Source organism: Cephus cinctus, unplaced genomic scaffold (genome assembly GCF_000341935.2).
Source record: "Cephus cinctus unplaced genomic scaffold, Ccin1 Ccin1_scaffold0306, whole genome shotgun sequence".
Taxonomy (NCBI): Eukaryota; Metazoa; Arthropoda; class Insecta; order Hymenoptera; family Cephidae; genus Cephus; species Cephus cinctus.
Genome location: NW_014333009.1, coordinates 132,897 through 151,056, shown reverse-complemented (window position 1 = coordinate 151,056; position 18,160 = coordinate 132,897). Strand labels below are relative to the sequence as shown.

The following is an 18,160-nucleotide window of genomic DNA, read 5'->3' as shown; positions in this document are numbered from 1 at the left end:
CCCGCCACACACGCACCGTTTACTTCACTGCGCATCGCCTTCCTGCAGGTACCTTATTTACTTGCCGATGGCGCACGGCCATAGACGATAACAAAGATTGAACATGATATTAACGTAGATAGGAAACTCGCCGACGAAAATGTTTTTCCCGCTTGCCTATACGTGCTAATGGTATTTACTACGGTTTGGTATCGGGACGAGAGATTCATATGGGCATGTGCGCGGGTGTCCAGTGCGAGCTCTAATTTTCCACCGGGTGGCGTGGCTGCCACGGTAGATGCCTTATCGGGACGTCGCGAGCGACGCCCACGCGACGCTGTCTCTTTAACGGCTTCTGGTTAATGCGTCGAGGTATACCGGTGATTTCTTCGTTATCTTGCTGCTTTTATGTCTGTATATAGTTGCGTATGTATGTATGTAGAGAGAAAGAGAGAGAGAGAGAGAGAGAGAGAGAGAGAGAGAGAGAAAGAGAGAGCTGGGTGTATAAATCATCGACAGGGTTAACCGCATTTAGATACTCTTCACCAGATTATAACGGGTGGTTAAAGAGTCTCGTGTAAGTCGAGAATCCTTTATTCTATTCGTCATCTATGTACGAGATAACAGATGAAACGAGCGGAACGAACCGGAAGGAAATAAGACGGCGGATAGACAGGAAGACATCCAGCTAGAGATGCAGTTGGGTTCACATCGTTGAATTTTCGTGAAGCGTCGCGATGCCGGGAGCTAGCGAGACGCCGGCGCGCATCCGACGACAGGTAATTAAGGCCCTGCAGTCTCGGTCGTCTTCGGCTAAGTACCGTCAATTAAGCTTTCTGGCGTGTGACGGCGACGCCGAGCGTCGTAGACGCTCAGTAAAACCGCGAGACTCCCGAGTAGCTTCTCTCGCTGCCATGTCCACCTTCCAGCCACTCAACCCCGTTATGACCCCGTACTCCATCCCAGCGACGCCCTCATTAGCCCGGCGTCCCTTTCTCCTCGGGACTTACCCGGAGTCATCTTCTTGCGACGACTCTCAGGAGGTGGATGAAGAAAGACTCTCCTTGCACGGGAGACCTTCCACCTGGAAAGACGAAGAAACGAATCGCCTACACCTTGGCCGAGCATCTACCCGAGGGTGTGCCTTTGAAAGGGGTTGGTCGTTCTCTCATCATCCACCGGGAAGTCGGTCCAGATATTTTATGCACGTTCCAAGGAATTTGACATTTTTACACTAGACTGGGCTTGAACAATTGGAAATTTCAATTTTATATTTTATTATTCGGCCCTACTGGTAGCGATCTTCAGGTCTCTTCTTTATCGACTCATCGAATAGACGTCGGTGCTACCAGGCATTCCGCAGTTTTCTCATTCAATGATTGGCTATCTTGACCGAGGAGGAAGATAGAGTACGCCTACAGTCAGGTAACGAGTAACTGCCATATATTTCACCCAACTTACACGAAGACTGTCCACAATGAAATATCGTTATGCGCGGCTGGCGTATTTCGACAGTTTGCTGTGTTCAGATTATTCGTACCGCACGTGGACGATACAGGAGTGTCTGAAACGACAGGAACGCCTTAGAAGGTCGTCAATTACTTTACCTTCTCTTTCTACATTAATTCTTATACTATCTGCTATATATATATATATATATCTTCGGTTCATTCTGTTTCTCGAAGCACGCACATGTCGCTGATACGTGGGTGTGTACTCTTTCTACATTAATTCTTATACTATCTGCATTCGTACCGCACGTGGACGATACAGGAGTGTCTGAAACGACAGGAACGCCTTAGAAGGTCGTCAATTACTTTACCTTCTCTTTCTACATTAATTCTTATACTATCTGCTATATATATATATATATATCTTCGGTTCATTCTGTTTCTCGAAGCACGCACATGTCGCTGATACGTGGGTGTGTACATAAACGAGACTCGCCAGTGTATCACGTCGGTACGCACGACTTCCTCATCCGTGACGCGTGTAATCACGCGATTCGCATTTTCAATCGGAAACGATGGAAATTAAACGTCGAACCTTCTGATATAAGGTCAAAGAGTAAATTTTCGGGTTTGCGTATCATAAGAATATTTTTAAAAATTGTTTCTACTTATGATAAAAAAATTTGAAAAAAATATATCGTTACGCACAGTCAACCCTAGGTAACTGTCTACGTCATCTATCTCTGATAACCGCGCATGCGCGATGCTTAAACGATGTGATAACTACTCGTAAATACATCCAATTACTATAAATTGCCGCCATAAGGATCCTGATGATGCATGAATTCTATATCATATGTGTCTATATACATATCAGAGTTAAATACATGTCATAACGTACAGTACCAGTGCTGAAAGGGTTTGCGAAGATTTAACACTATAAGATATGCGTTGTGAGTTCAATTTTACCAACACCCCTGTATACTGCACCATACATAATATATGTGACTAATACTCTAATTAACAAATTATAACATCCTGATTTCTAGAAACTACACGTAAGGGGATTTCATCTCCGTAGTTCTAATTTCCATACGAGTCCACTCGAATTCCATAGCAGCGAAGCACCAGAGCAAAAGACGAAGACGGTATCTCGTATTTCCATGGGTTTTATTCAAAGATCCTACCCTTTATAATCCAACCCCTAAACTACGGTCACTGGAGCTCGCTGATGGGTCCGATGTCAAGGGTTGAATAAGCAGTAGAGGGTCGACGCGCGGCGCACACGGATAGTGTGAGTTTAAATCGTGCGGCATTGGGATACAAATGGGTTTGGTGGGGTTAGGGGATGAGGGTTAGAAATTCAGAGAGACATTGAGGGATGAAAAGTCAAATGTAACAGGGTGGTAAAGAAAGACAGAAAATGTTGAATGCGCTCGAATCGCCCAACTACCAACTTCACTAACCCTTTATCCGGCCATTTTCCAACCCCTCCAACCCTTTTCTGGCAGACCAACCCTTCGCTCTGTGCAAGGCCGTGACGTTGCGGAACGCAAATGGCTGAGCAGAAAGCGTCCCGATACCGATCATTAACTCTCTTTTACATTAAACTATTGATTCCTCTCGATCAAGACCCTCTCTTTTTTTTCCTCATTCCCATTTCGTAGTAGCAAGTCCCGCTCTCCCTGCACCACCCACCCTTCTTGATGCCTGACAGGCTGGCACCTATTGTACCTATACTACTTCTTTGGCAACCAGATCAGGATAGATCGGGCGGCACTCGCTAGGCGGTTCCCTGATCATTAATCAAGCCTCTCGTTGCTACCTAAGGAAATCTGCCGGATCTTCACGATAAATACGACATCCGACAGTTTTATCGGTAACGTCAAAACGTCCTGTTAATCGTGTGAGATACTTCAGAACGACATACGATAGTCCCTAAAATTTTATCCGTGATACCAGGTATAAGATATTGATGAAATCTTTTTTTTTTTTTAATCAATATGAGGATTGAAATTTTTTAAAATTAATGTACTGACGTAAACTTGAAATATTAAAATTTACTTACTCTACGTCCGTCCGAATGTTTTGGGCTCGGGCTGGGACTGGGGCTGGGACTAGGCGCGGGACTTGGTCCCTGATGAATCGATTGCTGATGTTGCTGTTGCTGCTGCTGATGTTGTCTGTGACTTCCACTAGCGGATTTCTTCTCCTGGTGCCTGAGCGAGTGTAGACGCGCAGTCATTTTAGCAGGCCGACGCGGCCTTCGACAAGGACGATCGCTTCACCCTTCCTATTTGAACAGCTGAGACTCTCAGCATTGCGTTTCGGTAGCCCTTAACGTGCTACGAATTTTACGACGGGTCACCGATTTCACCACCGTACTACCAGGAGGATTGTTGCTTTTCAGTCTCTAGAGCATCAGTTCCATATAAAGAACTTCCTTTGTATCTGCGTACCACAAAATTGTGACACTTTGAAAAAGGTATATAAGTTTTGCTCAAAAACTTTAGTCACTAACCACGTGTACTCTTAACTTGTCACAGACACGTCGAGACTCACCAACACTGTCACGGGTTTACAATTTGAATTGATATCACTGTTCTCTGTCGATAATATTGTTCCTTTTTTTCTTGTTTGTTTACATCACCCTAGCAAGGCAGACACGCACACACTGCCACACTTGAAGTACGCAAAAGTTCAAACCGCGGACGCAACTTTGTGGCGCCACGTGGGTATCACGCCTTCGGTCGACCACTTGTCACTCCCGTACGTGCATAGGTTACATACGTGCCCGAGCACGATGTGAAGTTAGAAAGGTTCGCACGTGTCGTGTAACTTGAGACCGAGTCACTGAGTATACTTGGAGATAGACGCAGAGGGTTGACAAGGTCGTGCAGGACAGGGTATGCTTAAAGATATCGTTCCTTGGTCGAGAAATAAAATTCCTTATCACCATCCAAGAGACTCAACGATATGAAATTACACGGTGATCTTGGGTGCACAGTTTATTAGCACTGTAATTACAAGTAACCGAGACAGTCTCACGGAGAAGGATACTAAATACAAGTATCCAAGATAACGTCAGTACTGCTTGCTGGTAACGACGTGATATTAGCACGTACTCGAATGTCAAGGTCCATCCGTGGGAGTCACCACTAACAATAAAGGAAATGTCTGTATTCACGTCTGCTGACAGAAGGCGGGAAAAGTATCAGTCTATCCCTCCGTTTTGAAAGTCTGCCCCGCGAGAGGCGCAGACTGTCGCCGAGATATTGGCTAAGAGCGTAATCCAAAAGAAAAACTAGAACGAGCTGTCAAATCTTCACGACGAATCCACACTGAACGACCCTTCCGCATACGTCTTGGATATTTTCCCGTATATTTACTGAGAGCCGGGAGAATCGCTCGAGTGGCTAAAATGCAGAAAGGATGTCGCGCGTATATGCCAAGAGTATAATACAGCTAGTGTGTATCTCTGTCTCTCAAGGCGATAGAGCGTCCGCGTGCTCGCACCACGGGCGGCGGTGACGGACTGTGAGGCCCCCAACGGGTGCGGGCGGCTCTTCAGTGAGCGAGCGAGTGGCGTGGCGGCGGCGTCGCTGACTAGGGGATTGGTGGGGCGGAGGAAGCATGGAGGAGGAAGAGAAGCGATCGCTCAAAACGGTAGGATGAGAGCCGGGCGGCCGAAGCAGGCCGAAACGGCTTCGGCAGCGACGCAGCCTGTCGGATGGCTAGCCTGGCCGGTCGGCCGCAGGGGAGTACGGGGGGGGAGGGGGACGGTGGGCGATTGGGCCGTGAGGAGTGGGGAGAAGAGCATCGCTGCCGTCGAAGCACGAGGGACTCGGTCGAGTGGGGAGAGGGGTGCGGAGTGGGGCTAACAGGAGGACAGCCAGGCGGCTAGCCGGCATGGATAGGCGTGAGCGTGGGACAGGGTAGCCGTGGAGCCAGGAGGACTATACGGACTATGGGATGAGAATCGGAGAGAGCATCCAGGGTTGGGGGTGCAGTGGGACAGAGGGGGGATTGAATGCTATACGAGTGCCGGATAGCGAGTCGAAGCGAGGCGTGGTGTGACGAGGCTGGGATACGACGGTTGCGCTCGCGTTTACGCTCACAGGCGCCCTTGCCTGCGGCTACGTAACGTGTGTGAGAGCCGTGAAGGCGGCAGTCAGTGCCGGAACGTATGCGTGAGTTTCGCTGGGTTGGTATACGTGCGTTACGAACTGGGTAGAAGGTGAGGAGGCCATGCGGCTTGGCTCGTCGGAGGCGATGAGCCCTCGAGGCGGCGGCCGCTAGGGTGACGATCCAACATGCAGACGCACAGAGCCAGCCAGCCAGGACAGAATGAGATGACGCCAGGAGGAGTGAGACGATTAAGCGCAACGAGAGTGACGAAGAGGAATGGAATAGAGGGAGTGAGAGACATCGAGGCTGAAGCGGCGTGTGGAAGGCTGGAGGGTCGACGGGGGACGACGCCGTTGACGACGGCTTCGGGAAGGCTTGGTGGGTTTACGAGGCTCCGAGGGTCTGGGGGTCCTCGTCGGCACGCGCGCCGCGAAGTGCGCTACCCACGCAAGCGTTTCTGTTCGTGCGAGGGATTGTACGTGTGCTCGGGAATGACGAGGGCACTCTCGTGCGAGAAAGAAAGAGAGAGGGAGGACTACACTCGTGAACCTCTTCTCTCTCTTCCCTTCTATCTACCCGGTTGTCACTGCGTTAAGAATTCTTGCTATACCACTCAACTCCTTTTCTATCACTTCTTCTTCTTCTTCTTCTTCTTCTATTCCTGCTGTCCTCGTGACATTGTCCTTATTTTTTGTTCCTATTTTTATTCTCTCCCCTGCACGATTCGCGCGCTCTCCTCCACTTCCACGTTTTCGTTTCTAATACCCATACCGACTTCTTTTGTCGTATACAACTCTCTCTCTAGCTTATTTTTCCTGAAACCCTCTTACAGACTGGTTGTTGTGCTCAGGATATGCGAAATTCCGGGTACCCACGGACGTGGGAGCCACTCCGGTCGGTCATTCGATTATGTTTACCCGGGTGGTACGCATAGCAAAGGAAGACTCTGCCGTCGGGTTAGCCGGTTCGTTTGTTTTTGTCTCTTATACACTATCACACCTTATATATATATAGTTACACAGAGGCAGCAGTGACTTCTACAGGATGTACCACGTCCATACCAAGAACCATCCAGGACGCCAAAATCGTTTGGCTCGTTTATGACGCTCGTGAGACGCCCTACCCGTGCAACGAATCGGACTCCATCACCTAGTCTGATTTACGATCGAAAACTTTCTGGACACGTCGTAGGTGGTGAGCTTGGATCTCTCCCACACCAGGAACGTGCACGGCGGCCACCAGATAGACACGTATTGCGGCGTCGAGCCACGCTTGCCTTGCCGACGGAATGTGCCGTACCCTACCTACCTACCAACCAAGTGTACCTGTGCGATGCTATACAAGGTGACTCAAGAGTCAAGACGTACAAGGAGATACAGACAGCCTATACTGTATGTAGGCAGACAGGACGTCAAGACTGGCATCCGGAAAACGCAGGAGGATACAACTTTTGGTATATGGCGGCTGTTTCTGAAGGATTCTTATATACATAGATTAATATATACATACACAAACACATATAGCTACTTTCGCCGTGACTGGCATTGACCGATTTCGCGAAGGAGTCCTCGTGACGAATCGTCATTGCTTGTCCTATCACGTAAGGTTAACCTCAAAGATGAACAAGAAAGGAAATAAAAAGGTGAAGTACTCAGTGTCGTATCCCCACTAGAAATATTCCAATAATTCCTTTTGGTTTCAGGAATCCTCGACCTCGAGGATTTGTCCTGTTCCACGATTACATTCCTACGCCCAGCACTCTAAATCTCTCTACCCAGATACTAGGAGAAGGTGTCCGGTATGACCCGGACTTCGACCGCTCAGCGAAAAGTTCACCTTCAGACGGGTATTGCGCCACGGGGAAGATGCAGCGGCGCTTGGCGTCGTTGATGATTCTCAATGTTCGCATCAACGTTTTACAATACCAGAAAAGTCTACGATAATACGTACCCAAGGTCGTTCAGAGACTATCCTATTTAGTAGGGTTCATCCTGACACTGCGCAAGGTACCGAGGTCGATTTGGAATCCGAAGAAAACAAAGACGTCAGTTGAATGCACGAAAAAATGTCAAAGTATACCAAGAAGATTGAGACTTGACAGCAAAAAAGAAAAAAATCGACGTTCAATAATCATAAGTTGTTACAGGGTCTATTAATTTGCAAAGTCATTAAATCTCCAAAATTTTTCCAATTTTTTACTATCACTGTATCTCAAAAAACTCGCTGATATTTTTACTCGCGAAAAATCTCAGTCGCGTACCGACGGTCTCTCCTACCTATACACTTAACCTCGTATACGACTACGCTAACCACTACTCGGCCATTTCATACACAGTAAAGCTTACCAAATGCGTGCCTTCGTGCGTGCGTCCAACCGCGAACGGCACGGCCATTATTTTCAAGTCGGCGGACAGCCGGTCAGGTACGGAAAGTACGGGAAGCAGAGGAGGCGAAAGGCGCGAGGCTATTTTGTCTCGCAGCGAAGATGCGAGCAGCGAGCAAACGGCTCAGGAGCCTCGATCGTTCAGCCGTACAGTTGAGAGTCGTAAAGTGCGACGGGACTGTCGAGAAGTTACGAGAGTCCGTATATATATATATATATATATATATATATATACCTACATACAGAACATAGTGAGAGAGAGAGAGAGAGAGGCAAAGACAAAGAAACCAAAAGAGAGACAAACATAGAGCACAGCTAGACGTTCCGGAGCGAAGAGTCAGGACGGTGGGCTGAAGAAAAAAAAAAGTAAAAAAAATAGACAAAACACAGGCGGTCACGTTTTTTCGCGCCACCGTGTACCGCCCGGCGCGCTCAGCGAAACGCGAGACGTAGGCAGGCGGAACTGGCAAGGCCGGCTTGCGGTGCTGAAACGTTGGCGCGCCTGACTGCCTACTTTACTGTGTATTGCTGGATCACGCGGGTGTTTCGAGAAGGGCTGTGTGTGGCGTCTGTGCGATACCGAGTATCGTAGCCGCTACGAAGTCCCTGTGAGGTTGGTGTGTTGGTGGGATAGGAGCGACGGCGGCGTCGGCGTGGAGACATTACCCACTACAAGAAGAGACGAGGCTCATTAACGCCGGTACTCTTCCCTCTCATCTCTCTCTCTCTCTCTCTCTCTCTCTCTCTTTCTCCTTCACTCAGCCTCCATCCTCTTCTACACCATACACTCTTCAATCCTCTTCAGAGCGATGCTCGTATACGCTGCTAATCATCGACGCTTCTACATAGCCAAATGCACGGCGGGCGTCCCACCTCGTCGAAATACATATGGACATAGGTGTACGGGTTTAATAGAGGCGACGCCTCATAGATACCGTACGTACGTGCGAGTGTCTTAAAGTCGGCTAAAGTCTAAAGAGACGGCGAGTCTCTATTTGGCGGGGCCGAGCGAGCACGCGCGACGCTTTCGATAAGGAGCGTCACGACGACAGCTGCCGAGGAATCTTAGAGATACGTGCATCGTGTATATCTATATATTTTATGGTAGTGACTGCCTGTTTGCGACGCCTTTTACCCGTGCTGGTTACCGCCGCGGCGCAGGCCACCACGCATCGGCGCCTCGCGTCGCCAAGATTAATCGTTTTGCCGCTCGGCCATTGCCGAGCACTTTCGACATCGACAAGGACGCGCGGGCGTCGGGACGCTACTACGATTCTAGACGTACCCACGCACTGCCTTATGGCTCCTCTCTGCTAGTGACGCTCTTGTAGGCCTTATATGGACTTTACTGTATTTTTATATATATATTGTATTTACTGGATTCTTATGCATTGGTACTCTTTTACGTACTTCTGTTATTCTCTTTGTTCTGTTTAATGTATCGGCTATTCTACTTTGCGGCACAGTATGGGAAAATATGGCTGTTATTTTGAACGGGGTTTCCGCGCTTTAGCGGACCGAGACCGTCGGAGCACGTAATGCCAATAATATCCAACGTTAACCCTTAAACGTGGCGCATGAAATTTGTAATCCAGCTAAACCATCCGCGACGGTATCAACTACCTGTTAAGTCCAGGAGATGCGTTATTTAGGTAATGCCGAATTTTCATAATTTTTATTGAATTAGATAAATATTTTTTTACTGAGATTTCTAGTTTATACAGATATTTTGCTCTGGGAGGATTGCGTTGCCAATTCGAGTGCACTGACTTACGTTATATTTGATCCGATTGGTCGACAGATCCAAAAGTGGAACGCTATTGGTCGAGGCTTCTGGGAATTTCAAGCCCGTGACGTCATAGGGAAAAACCAACGAACACGTCCATAGCCAAAAGTAAGGATAATGACAGCGACTGGGAACGTGTGCGCCATTTACAGCCGTGAGGTAGCAGCGGCCGTAGCTATTGAAACGGCTGGCCCGTTTCAACACGAGGGCTCAGCGAGAGCCCAGTCAGCCAGTCAGCCAGTCGACTAGCGAGCCAGCCAGTCACCCAACGAGTCGGCTGGGTCATTATGACTGGCAGGCTAACGCCAACGGGCTATGCATCATTAATGGTCCTCGTGCCACTGCCGGTCCCAGCTCCCACGATACTCGGGCTTGGACTACTCGACTCTCCAGGCTTGGCGCATTTTTATAATTTTATACCCAGTGTCTGCGAATTTTACATCGGATTCATTTCTACGTAATCGCTAGCCTTGGTAAGGGACTTTTAACACCGTTTTCATTTCACTGCTACTAGTGTCAAATTCCTTTATTCGACTATACACAGTACCAAAATATCTCGCAGAACCTGAATACTTTCAGTCACAGATTTTTCCACACGTTTTTACTCGTATACCCAGTGTCTAAAAAGTCTAGGTGTACTCGGGATAAAACTGGAAACCCCTCCGGATGACGGTCGAGATAATTCGTGATGAGAGTTAGCTATGAAAATTTTTCTAGTAAAAAAAATTTTTTAAATTAAATAAATGGCGTCATCCACTCGCCCGAGGGAGGTGTGTCCTACGTGTACAGTTAGAGGAAAGGGAATTGTACACGCAGGCATTTGCATACAAACGTCACCCAGGGTTTATGCCCCCATTAATTATGCGCTGCGACCAATGAGCCGGTGCCTAACGTTCCCTCTGTACGCCGACGAGGCTCAGGTTGCGTGGCGGTGATACGTGGCAATATATTATAATTCACCTATGTAACCTGCACACCGTGAACCCGTAGAGGCACGTTAAACCATACCGAGTGCGTGCGTATACACCTTTGTGACTGCTGGTCAGTCTGATCTGACTGACCAGACTATCCGGACTGAGTATGAAAACGCACAAGATACAAAATTATCTTATCTTTTACTGGATAACCTATCTGATCTTCGCGACCGGATGTACTGACCAAACTGTACGATATTTAACGCTCAGCTTATAACGGGTGTGACTATAGTTATACGTGTGATATATTATCTTATAACACCAGTGATAAGTATCAGTGATAACGACTGTCATATCTCAAGGCTCTAGATGTTCACCAAGTTATCTATTTAAGGTTATACTCTCATTCAGTCTTCCGGCACTCGATTTCAAGCTGCCAGCGTCTTCTAGCAGTATGCCAGGTTATATGCGTATAGTAATGATTTTTTCAAAATATTTTTTTTCAGACTCTTGATTTTTACAAAAAAATATCTCATAGCAGAGTATAATTTAGGGTGACTATTGGATTAGTTTTATCTATTTTATTTTATACACGCCCAAGCCCTTCGCCACAATCATTATGGGAAATTTCTATTTATGGGGTTATCGAGCGTTTCTGACACGTGACTCAGATCAAGGTCCTACAGTTTTCTTTGGGTACTTATACAGTTATTACATACGTGGCACTTTAGTGCCCATTACCATTGGTCATGGGGCGTGCACCATTCTTAGGATGAGCCGACAGTCAGACAGACGTACGAGAGTGAAAACCATGTGAAAACAAAGAGAAAGATAAGTCTGGGTAGACACGCACGCGACCGTGAGGTCACGGGCGTCAATCCTCTTCTTACCTTTCAGACTCTCCCACCTTTTTTCCTTTATATTATTTTTTCTTTTTTCTCCTCTCCTGGACCTCTCTTCTCCTGCAGTCTCACACATATCGTGGATCCACTTTGAGACCCCTGTACCGTTATACATATAATCTAGTATGTTTGTGTATATATATATATATATATACAGAATGTCTGATTATGCGTTCCTAAGCCACGTGCCAATTCTGTCCGCCCACTGATCTAGTTTGCGACTGTACCACGGGAAACGTGAGCATTTGGATCTTTTCGCAAAATCCTGAACACGTCTGTAGAAACAGAGAAAGAGAGACAGATAGATAGGAGGCAGTACCTCTTGTGAATGACGTAGAGACTTCGATCTACGACAGTGGCGATAAAAGAATTGTTCAATATATCGTCGAAGGGGTCAGGGGTGAAAATTGTAGTTACGGGGGATGAAGGTGAATCTCTAGCAAGATGGGGTTCGACGACCATCCTAAGTTCTGTCTTATCCTGGGAAACTTTGCCGACCCGGTATAAGCCCGTGGGATTGAGCCTTTCGCCGTCCTGGAGGAGATCGTCCGCAGGGGAGTTTAACGAGGACGTTAACCAGACCTGGTCTCGATCAGTATTCTGGACCCAGGAGTCTCACAGGGTGTTGTCCCTTACGGTAGGGATGGAGCGAGGGTGGCATTTAAGGGAGTCAGGAAAAAAAGGGACGATAGGGTAGAGGATGATGTGTAGGAGTGTCTGGACATGGAGTGACCATTTCCACTGTGGAATCCTTATATCGTACACCACGTGTCCCTACCCTCTTGGAATGCTTTTTTATTCGTCTATCTGGACACCGGGGGATTTTCACCCTCTTCGTACTCGGGAATCGCCTTTGACTTCCTGGAGGATGGAAATTTCTTGCTTCCGCTGAAAACCTTGATTCTCGCTGTCCCTGAGTTTAAGGGCTGAGAAAAATCAGGTCGCGTGCCACGTGGACTTCCAAAATGGATGCCATTTTAGGGGTCTGTCCTTCTGGTTAATTAACTGGACGCCTGAGACAGCAGGAAATTTTCTACCCTTATGTTCCTCTGGTTACTTTACTACCCTGATCATTTTTCTTTGGATGAAATTTCGTTTACCTTTATTCTACCCTTTTCTTTTGGTCATCTTACTCATACCGAACGTCACGGTATACTTTGGTCTTCAGAGAATTTGAAAAATTTTTTAATTCTTACCCCTTGTCACCAAGGGTGCTCTTTATGATATTACCTTTTTTTTTCACTGACAACTTTGCTGACACTTAATGTGTCCTGTAAAACCCTTCACAAATTTTTTGTACAACAATTCATGTGTTTTGTATATAAAATCATCTTGTACTGCCATGCGTTATTACTCGGCCTTTATCGTTTAATTCATTGGATACATCACAGCAAAGTCCGTATCACACTTCGAGCATATGTGGTGTCCAGTGTATTTATATACATGTATATAGATATACGTGACAAATTACGATAACGAGACATACGCATGATTACGCCTTCGATGCTCACACGCACGTACGCACTTTCAAATAAGGGTAGTAAGCCAACCCATTGATATCCAACAGGATGCGAGGGCTAGTTAATGACGAAGGGTGCTTTTATTACAAACACAAAATTTATACCGAACCGTGAGAAAAAGTCAAAATAAAAATATTTCAGTGAAAAATTTCCGTGAGTATCAGACAATCGTCGCGATCTCTTAAATATCAGTAACTTAGTGTTCAGCACGTATATAAACGAGCCATATCTTAAGGGTCTGTTCACACAGCAGACAGATATTTTTATCATTACTTATATATGTATATATAGGGTATATTTCGGATGAGCTCGTCTTTAGCCGCCCTTCTGGTAAACAATACATCTACATATTATGCAGTCGGCTTGGAAAAAATTTGCAAAATTTTTTTTATTCCAAATTAATAATTGATAAGCAATATTTACATAAGTGCGTAATTATTACCCTATACTGAAAAAAAAAATTTTTGAATTAAGTTACAGGGAGTTTCAAAGTATCAGACGTGCATGTACGATTGCACATGGCAGATATGGATATACATACTCACATGAGACTTGGCGGGGACTAGTCATCCCAATGCGCTTTACGTGGTGATTGATTGATTATATTTGTCCGTTCACGAAGTAAATAACGAGATTGGCCATGCCAGCATGTTGAGCGGGTTCGGCAGCGCCCTCGTTACGACTTGTTTACCACTGCGGCCGACTCCCGTGAAAAATTTTGGCCTGGCGCTCGTTGTAAACTCACCTACACCTATTGGCCACCACCCTCACCTACTCATCCTGCGCGGATTCCATTTTTTTTCAGGGGGGAATTTAGTATTATTTTTTCCTGTTTTACCCTTTTTTTTTCTGAAATCCCTGCAAATTAGCCTGGGTGGTGGATCGTTTCTATGGCTTGAACAGAAAGTAGTTACGTATATGTTTAGGTCTGTTGGTTTACTCGGGTATACCTATGGGCGACTGTGACTGTTATTGTATATATATATATATATATCGGTGGCTGGATATACGTGCGTTGGATGTACAGAACGAATGTAAAAGGTCGTTTTTCTCGATATCAGCCTTTATCGGTAGGTTGCCGCTTCGGACGCTTTTAAACGTACGGAATTAAGGGCTTTGCCTGCCGATAAAAAATAGCGATAGCCGCCTCGTTAATTCTTCCTCGTGTAGATGGTTATTCTTTTCTTTTTTCGTAGTTTGAACACTGTACCTTGTATCCTGGCTTGGATCTCTGTTTTTCTTTCTATGTTTCTGCCTCTACTGTATATACGTGAATAGATAAGTATATTTCGGACTGTTTATCTCCTGGTGGCTCCTGGTATTCGCAAGCGGAAAGGAATTTGGTCCGTCTGACTTAAAACTGACTTTATCCACTGCGCAGTTCTTCGAAAAAGGTGACTGGGAGTTGTGAGAAAAAAAATTTTGAGAATTTAGAAAAACAAGCGAAACATGAAAAATCGTAACAATACCGTATTGTCGCTACGAGAATACACGCATATACATACGTATCGTACATATTGTATGAAAATGTACAAAAACAGAATAGAAAATTATATACAGAATTGGTATCAGTGATCCATTCTGTAATACCGCGGTACCCATATGATTGTGTAGCAGGAATAGTATCTCAAAAATTAAAAAAAAAAGCGAATTTCTCACTGAATTTCGTGGCGCGTTTCACCGGGGTGCAGGAAAAACGAAGGGAAAAAAAATTTCCTCACGAGAAAGGGAATGGGGGGTGCAAGAGGGATGGTCGGGAATGTAGTGTGGGGTGGCGTGGTGTGATGGCGGTATCCGCCCGAGCGAAGCTTTGATGCGGGCGCCGCGACCGTCGAGGATGGCTGTAGGTTGGAAGTGGTTCGGGAAGCCGTGAGGTGGAGTGAGTGCTGTTGGTAGATGGGGTTGCTGGCCGGGTTAGGGGGGGGGGCGGAAGGGGGTGTTAGTCGGGGAAACGTGCGATGCCGTGACATCCCGTCCCTCCGCCCCTGAACCCGCCAACCCCCGAACCTCGAGCTCGGGTTCGAGCTCGCCGTTAATCCGTTTATCGCGTTACCGCCGCCACCGGCCTAGCAACCCCCAACCACGGGGTTCAGCCCCGTTACCTCGGCTCACCCTCCGTCGACCATCGGACCCGACAGTGTTGGTTGCCACCCTCCCTCCAGTGACTAACCTAACCCCCAGCATCCTCTGCGGTCACAACCGACTCCCGATGCGCGCCAGTCGCGAGACGTCGGCACGCTTTTCCCTTTTCTTCTTATTTTACTTGAACTACCCTTAACGAGGATCCATCCAAGGCTGCGGAACGTAGGGGGCTGCGGAATATTTTCATCCCCTTTAACTGCCTAGGGTAAAGCTTCGTTATACCGATATATAAGTATGCCGTATGAACATCGGCGCCTGGCACTTTCTGCCCCTACAGCCTCAATTTTAATTGGCCTTATCGACGAAAGGGGATTTTCTGAAATTTCATGTTTTTTTTTTTTTTTTCTTATACCCTAGGTATGCTTTTTTTCCTAAAAATATTCAAGGAGGCACCGTAACACCTGTGCGTATCAAACGAGTGCTGATTCCCACCTCGGGGATTAGAGGGGTAGGAAGCGTCGGCGCCGCCTTGGGGGTGAGTTGCGAGCGTGGGCATTAATCATCCCCTAGCATGCCATGTGACCAGTCATCCCCATCCTTCGAGCACTGGGTGCTCAGTGGTTCTCCGTTACTTTATGGTTTTCAAGCGTTACGATATTTTCTATTCTTTACGAGCTTCCTCAGTCACCCTTAACTACCCTTGTTAACCAGCTCGAGGGTTCATGAACACCCCTGTTGATAAGACATACTTAAACTCGTACGAGATACTTCGATAGTGTCTTATCTTAATTCCGGGATCTCGTAGGGCTATACAATTTTTAACAAAGACGAATGATCGATCCTGGTCTGCTACAAAAAATTTCTACTAGGTATGCAATAGGGAAGGTCAAGTAGAGCCCTTTCTTAAGGGTTGAAATATACTTAAGTTACCCTTAAACGTACGTAGATGCATTATCGATGCTACTGGTGTACAAAAATTTTATTAAAAATATTTTATTTTTTGTTCTCGATCGATCTATCGAGATCAAAAAAAAGTTGTATGTTAGAAATTTTATTTTCCATCTGTCATTCTCCAATATGGCGTCCCTATCATTTTTTTTTATATCTCACGAAGGGGCATTGGACGCAGTCACCACGGTGTCTATTACCATTTGGAAACGGCGCGTGTCAATATATCCTCCTGCCAGTAGGAAGGAAACGCAATTGCAGCCCGCAGACGTGGCCCATTCTGTCGCGCACATAAAAACGCAGGCTTCTGTCGCAGCGATGCCGTGGCAATCTAGTTTTATTCTCCGATTCATATTCCTCCATACTGCTTCGCATACCGAGTGGTCCTCGAAAAAGGTACCGGTGACAAAAATTTTAATTTATATAACCTAGCCAATTTTTTAACTTAAACTCAAGATCTTTCTTAAGAGTATTATATTTATTTTATATCTGAAAATTTTTTTTAATCTATAATCTCAATCATTAAATTACGCAATTTTCAAAAAAAAATACAACTTTCACGATAAAACCTATGAAAATGGCACTACTCGAACACCCTGTATAGATGGAGTTGCCAGGCTACGGTACTCAGTGGTACACTCCAGAGGGATGAGAAGGGTCGGGACGGGCTGGCATGGGCACTAGGTATCTATAGTTTAGACTCTAGATGGAAGATAGCTGCTCCCAGAGGCTAGGCCAGCCATAATCGCCATTCGCCACACCTTGGCTCCCTCTGGCTCTTCTGCTTGTCTCTATATCCTTAGGGATTCGACCGTTTTCCCCATCTAGTGTACGCGACCCGCTGTCTGAAAGTCGTGAGATTCTGCACCTCCTCAGGAAAGAGAAAGAAAAGCTGGTGAATCACGTTTCCACGTGCCAAAGAAGCTGAACCGTACCTCGAATACATAAAATCTGAATTAAAGCGAATGGCGGGAAAATTCAAAAATAATTTTTTCCCTATACTCACGACTACAGGTAATATTTAATTTCAACGTCTGGCATACACTGGCATTTTCCACTGATACCACAAATTTCCGTACGTTTGTCGTATAGAAAACATTTTTAACACTAGGTTTACGGACGTTTCTTATATACCTAATCTCTACGGCACCCGTCAAATTGACGGGTGAATGAAAATACGCACTTTCTTTAAAAAATAGATTTCTTCGAGTTAACTCAAAATTGCATAATATTTGGCTTCACGTTTAAATAAAGTATCAAGAAATAAAAAGTCCTTAAAAAAATATCATGGAAATAATAACAATAATACTAACGGGTAATCCTACTTATTGAGTACATTTTTTACAGGTATATTGCACTTTGCCTGTGCATTTTCCGCATACCACTTCTTTGCAAGATATACAACAATTGCTAATTTTATTTTTGTTGCAGTAGCCCACTTGCCAACTTTCTGGCTCTTGTAGTATTATAGATGATGCAAAAGCGTCTGATCGTTGGCAAATGTTCTTCTTGTTTTACGCACCTAATTCCTCGGCTAAACTAAACATGTATTGTTTCCTGAATATTTTGGCTCCGGTGTGCACTGTTTATATAGTATCCACGCGTTTATTGCTGACAAATCTAATATATTGAAAAAGATGTGAAGAGGCCATCGAAAATTGCCTGCTTTTACGCTATATTTGCGTGCCATCTGGTCAACGACGTCCACTCTGAACTTCGTTTTATTATAATATGTGCTAAGAAAATTTAAGGTTAGGTTGTTTTATTTGTTATGACGGCAAGGTACGAGGTATTGCGCAACAGTTAGTATCCCCACTAAGCTATATACTGTATTCGACCCCGTTGTACGTCGCGGCGTCATGCACAGGGATAGGGTGGTAGAACGAGGGGTGTGTATCCATATATCGTACAGCGACGTATCGCTGAGGGACGACGCCAGGCGTCGATGCGTCCGTAACTCGTCAGACCTGACCACTACGTGATGTCACATAAATCAGCTACTTTAAGGGCAAAGCCGTGGGGTCCCTCGTTGGACAAATTGTCCAGTGGGATTTTGTGCGGGGGGGG

The 18,160-nt window shown here is 46.0% G+C and overlaps 3 protein-coding genes across 8 annotated transcripts in view; 2 read left to right on the top strand and 1 right to left on the bottom strand.

Annotated features, from left to right (window-relative positions):
* LOC107266250 (transcription factor HES-1) overlaps positions 1-4,972 on the bottom strand; it is an 11,240-nt gene extending 6,268 nt beyond the window's left edge. Inside the window, exon 1 of the mRNA XM_015736553.2 lies at positions 3,499-4,972. Within this exon, the coding sequence (XP_015592039.1) occupies positions 3,499-3,675 (177 nt within the window). The 5' untranslated portion in view covers positions 3,676-4,972. The remainder of the gene's footprint in view (positions 1-3,498) is intronic.
* A 169-nt stretch (positions 4,973-5,141) lies between these two features.
* Positions 5,142-7,749, top strand: LOC107266251. Of its 3 annotated transcripts, none has more exons than XR_003059280.1 (3): positions 5,142-5,936; positions 6,573-7,200; positions 7,261-7,749. XR_003059280.1 is itself a non-coding variant. In XM_025083477.1 (3 exons), exons 1-2 carry the CDS (start codon positions 5,744-5,746, stop codon positions 6,709-6,711), a joined length of 918 nt encoding a protein of 305 aa, XP_024939245.1. In that variant the 5' UTR covers positions 5,142-5,743; the 3' UTR covers positions 6,712-7,200; positions 7,261-7,749. The 3 variants fall into 3 exon arrangements, 1 of the variants encoding a protein (XP_024939245.1); XR_003059281.1 differs by having other exon boundaries at positions 5,142-6,522; positions 6,602-7,200; XM_025083477.1 differs by having other exon boundaries at positions 5,142-6,522.
* Positions 7,750-9,434: 1,685 nt separating this feature from the next.
* The window catches only part of LOC107266246, a 52,568-nt gene continuing 43,842 nt past the window's right edge, over positions 9,435-18,160 (top strand). The window contains exons 1-2 of one of the 4 annotated variants that reach the window (XR_003059289.1): positions 9,435-9,593; positions 9,743-10,200. The gene's annotated coding sequence lies outside the window, so the exon portion shown is untranslated. Of the gene's footprint in view, positions 9,594-9,664; positions 10,201-18,160 lie in introns of those variants that run through there. The other 3 variants (XR_001537374.2, XR_003059290.1, XM_025083494.1) reach the window with 3 other exon arrangements.

Bases quoted from the DNA above. Each gene is read 5' to 3' on its own strand.
- LOC107266251 (XM_025083477.1), top strand. From the start codon at position 5,744: ATGCAGACGCACAGAGCCAGCCAGCCAGGACAGAATGAGATGACGCCA. The intron at 6,523-6,572 runs GTTCGTTTGTTT...ATATATATATAG, and splicing joins CTCTGCCGTCGGGTTAGCCG to TTACACAGAGGCAGCAGTGA.